This window comes from Asparagus officinalis, chromosome 2 (genome assembly GCF_001876935.1).
Source record: "Asparagus officinalis chromosome 2, Aspof.V1, whole genome shotgun sequence".
NCBI classification, from domain to species: Eukaryota; Viridiplantae; Streptophyta; class Magnoliopsida; order Asparagales; family Asparagaceae; genus Asparagus; species Asparagus officinalis.
This window is the reverse complement of record NC_033795.1, coordinates 33,291,127-33,292,183: the sequence shown is the minus strand read 5'-3', so window position 1 is coordinate 33,292,183 and position 1,057 is coordinate 33,291,127. Positions and strand designations below refer to the sequence as shown.

Here is a 1,057-nt window from a genome sequence, read left to right as displayed (position 1 = left end):
CCGCCGCCGCCACCTCACCGCGCCTCTCCTCCACCCCCACCCAAGGTGACTTCACCACCACCACCCCGCAAAATGGCCCCACCGCCACCTGCCTTGATCCCACCACCGCCCCACATCGCTCCTCCTCCGCCCACCCCCAACCATACCATCGTAATCATCGTGTTTGTTTCACTTGGTGGGGTATTCTTCCTCGCATTCCTTGCTGCCTTTCTGTTTTGTTTCCTCAAGAAGAAGAAGAAGAAGATGGTGCAAGAGAATGATGCTGTGAACGTTACGGACCATGTTCATGTTCATGAAACAGTGCTCCCGGGGCCACGCGGAGAGCAAGTTGTGGCGATGACGGTGGACGAGGATATCAATATGCAAGGGACGATGAGCAATAATGAGGTCGAGATGTTAGGCATTAAAGGTTCAGGTGTTGGAGCAGCAAAAAGATTGAAATAGCAACAGTCGGTCATTAGTGATCGCATGCATACGAGAAGCTTTGATGTTTGGTAACGTGAAATAATTAATTAAAATGAGTGTACTGGATTCGGTGGAGTGTGATTGATAACAAATTTGTTTTACTTGTTGGAGTTGTGGTCTTTATCAAGTTCATGAGTGTTCTAAGATTAATTTACAACAGGAAAATTTCCCATCAAATATCTCAACAAAAAATTGTGAGATTAATATTAATACTGCAATGGCCAGATGTGATGAATAAATTACTTCTCAAGAAGAAGTTTCTGTTAGAGTTATAATAATATGCCTTTCAATATCCAATGCAAATTATTTAATATTCTTTAATTAAGTACTAATAGATTTAATTATTGCAAATATAAGTTGGGTATTATTTCTATAATTTTTATAGTATTCTTAGGATCTATTTTGTAAGATCAATGCATTGTGATGATCACTTACTTGAAGATTTGATATAACTTAAAAATTAAAACATGTGTTTAGCCTACAACAGTAAAGGATAACTCCATTATAATATGTTATTATGCATGATATCGACATATGAGATGTGGTAGTGGGTGTCAACCACCGGGAATGGGGATTCTCTAAGGGGGTGTTT

General features: G+C 40.1%; 1 protein-coding gene across 1 annotated transcript; it reads left to right on the top strand.

Annotated features, from left to right (window-relative positions):
• LOC109829479 lies at positions 10 to 592 on the top strand. Its single transcript, XM_020396586.1, has one exon. It carries the CDS (start codon positions 73 to 75, stop codon positions 442 to 444), a length of 372 nt encoding a protein of 123 aa, XP_020252175.1. The 5' UTR covers positions 10 to 72; the 3' UTR covers positions 445 to 592.

Excerpts from the sequence above, each read along its gene's own strand:
- LOC109829479 (XM_020396586.1), top strand. The coding sequence starts at position 73 with ATGGCCCCACCGCCACCTGCCTTGATCCCACCACCGCCCCACATCGCT.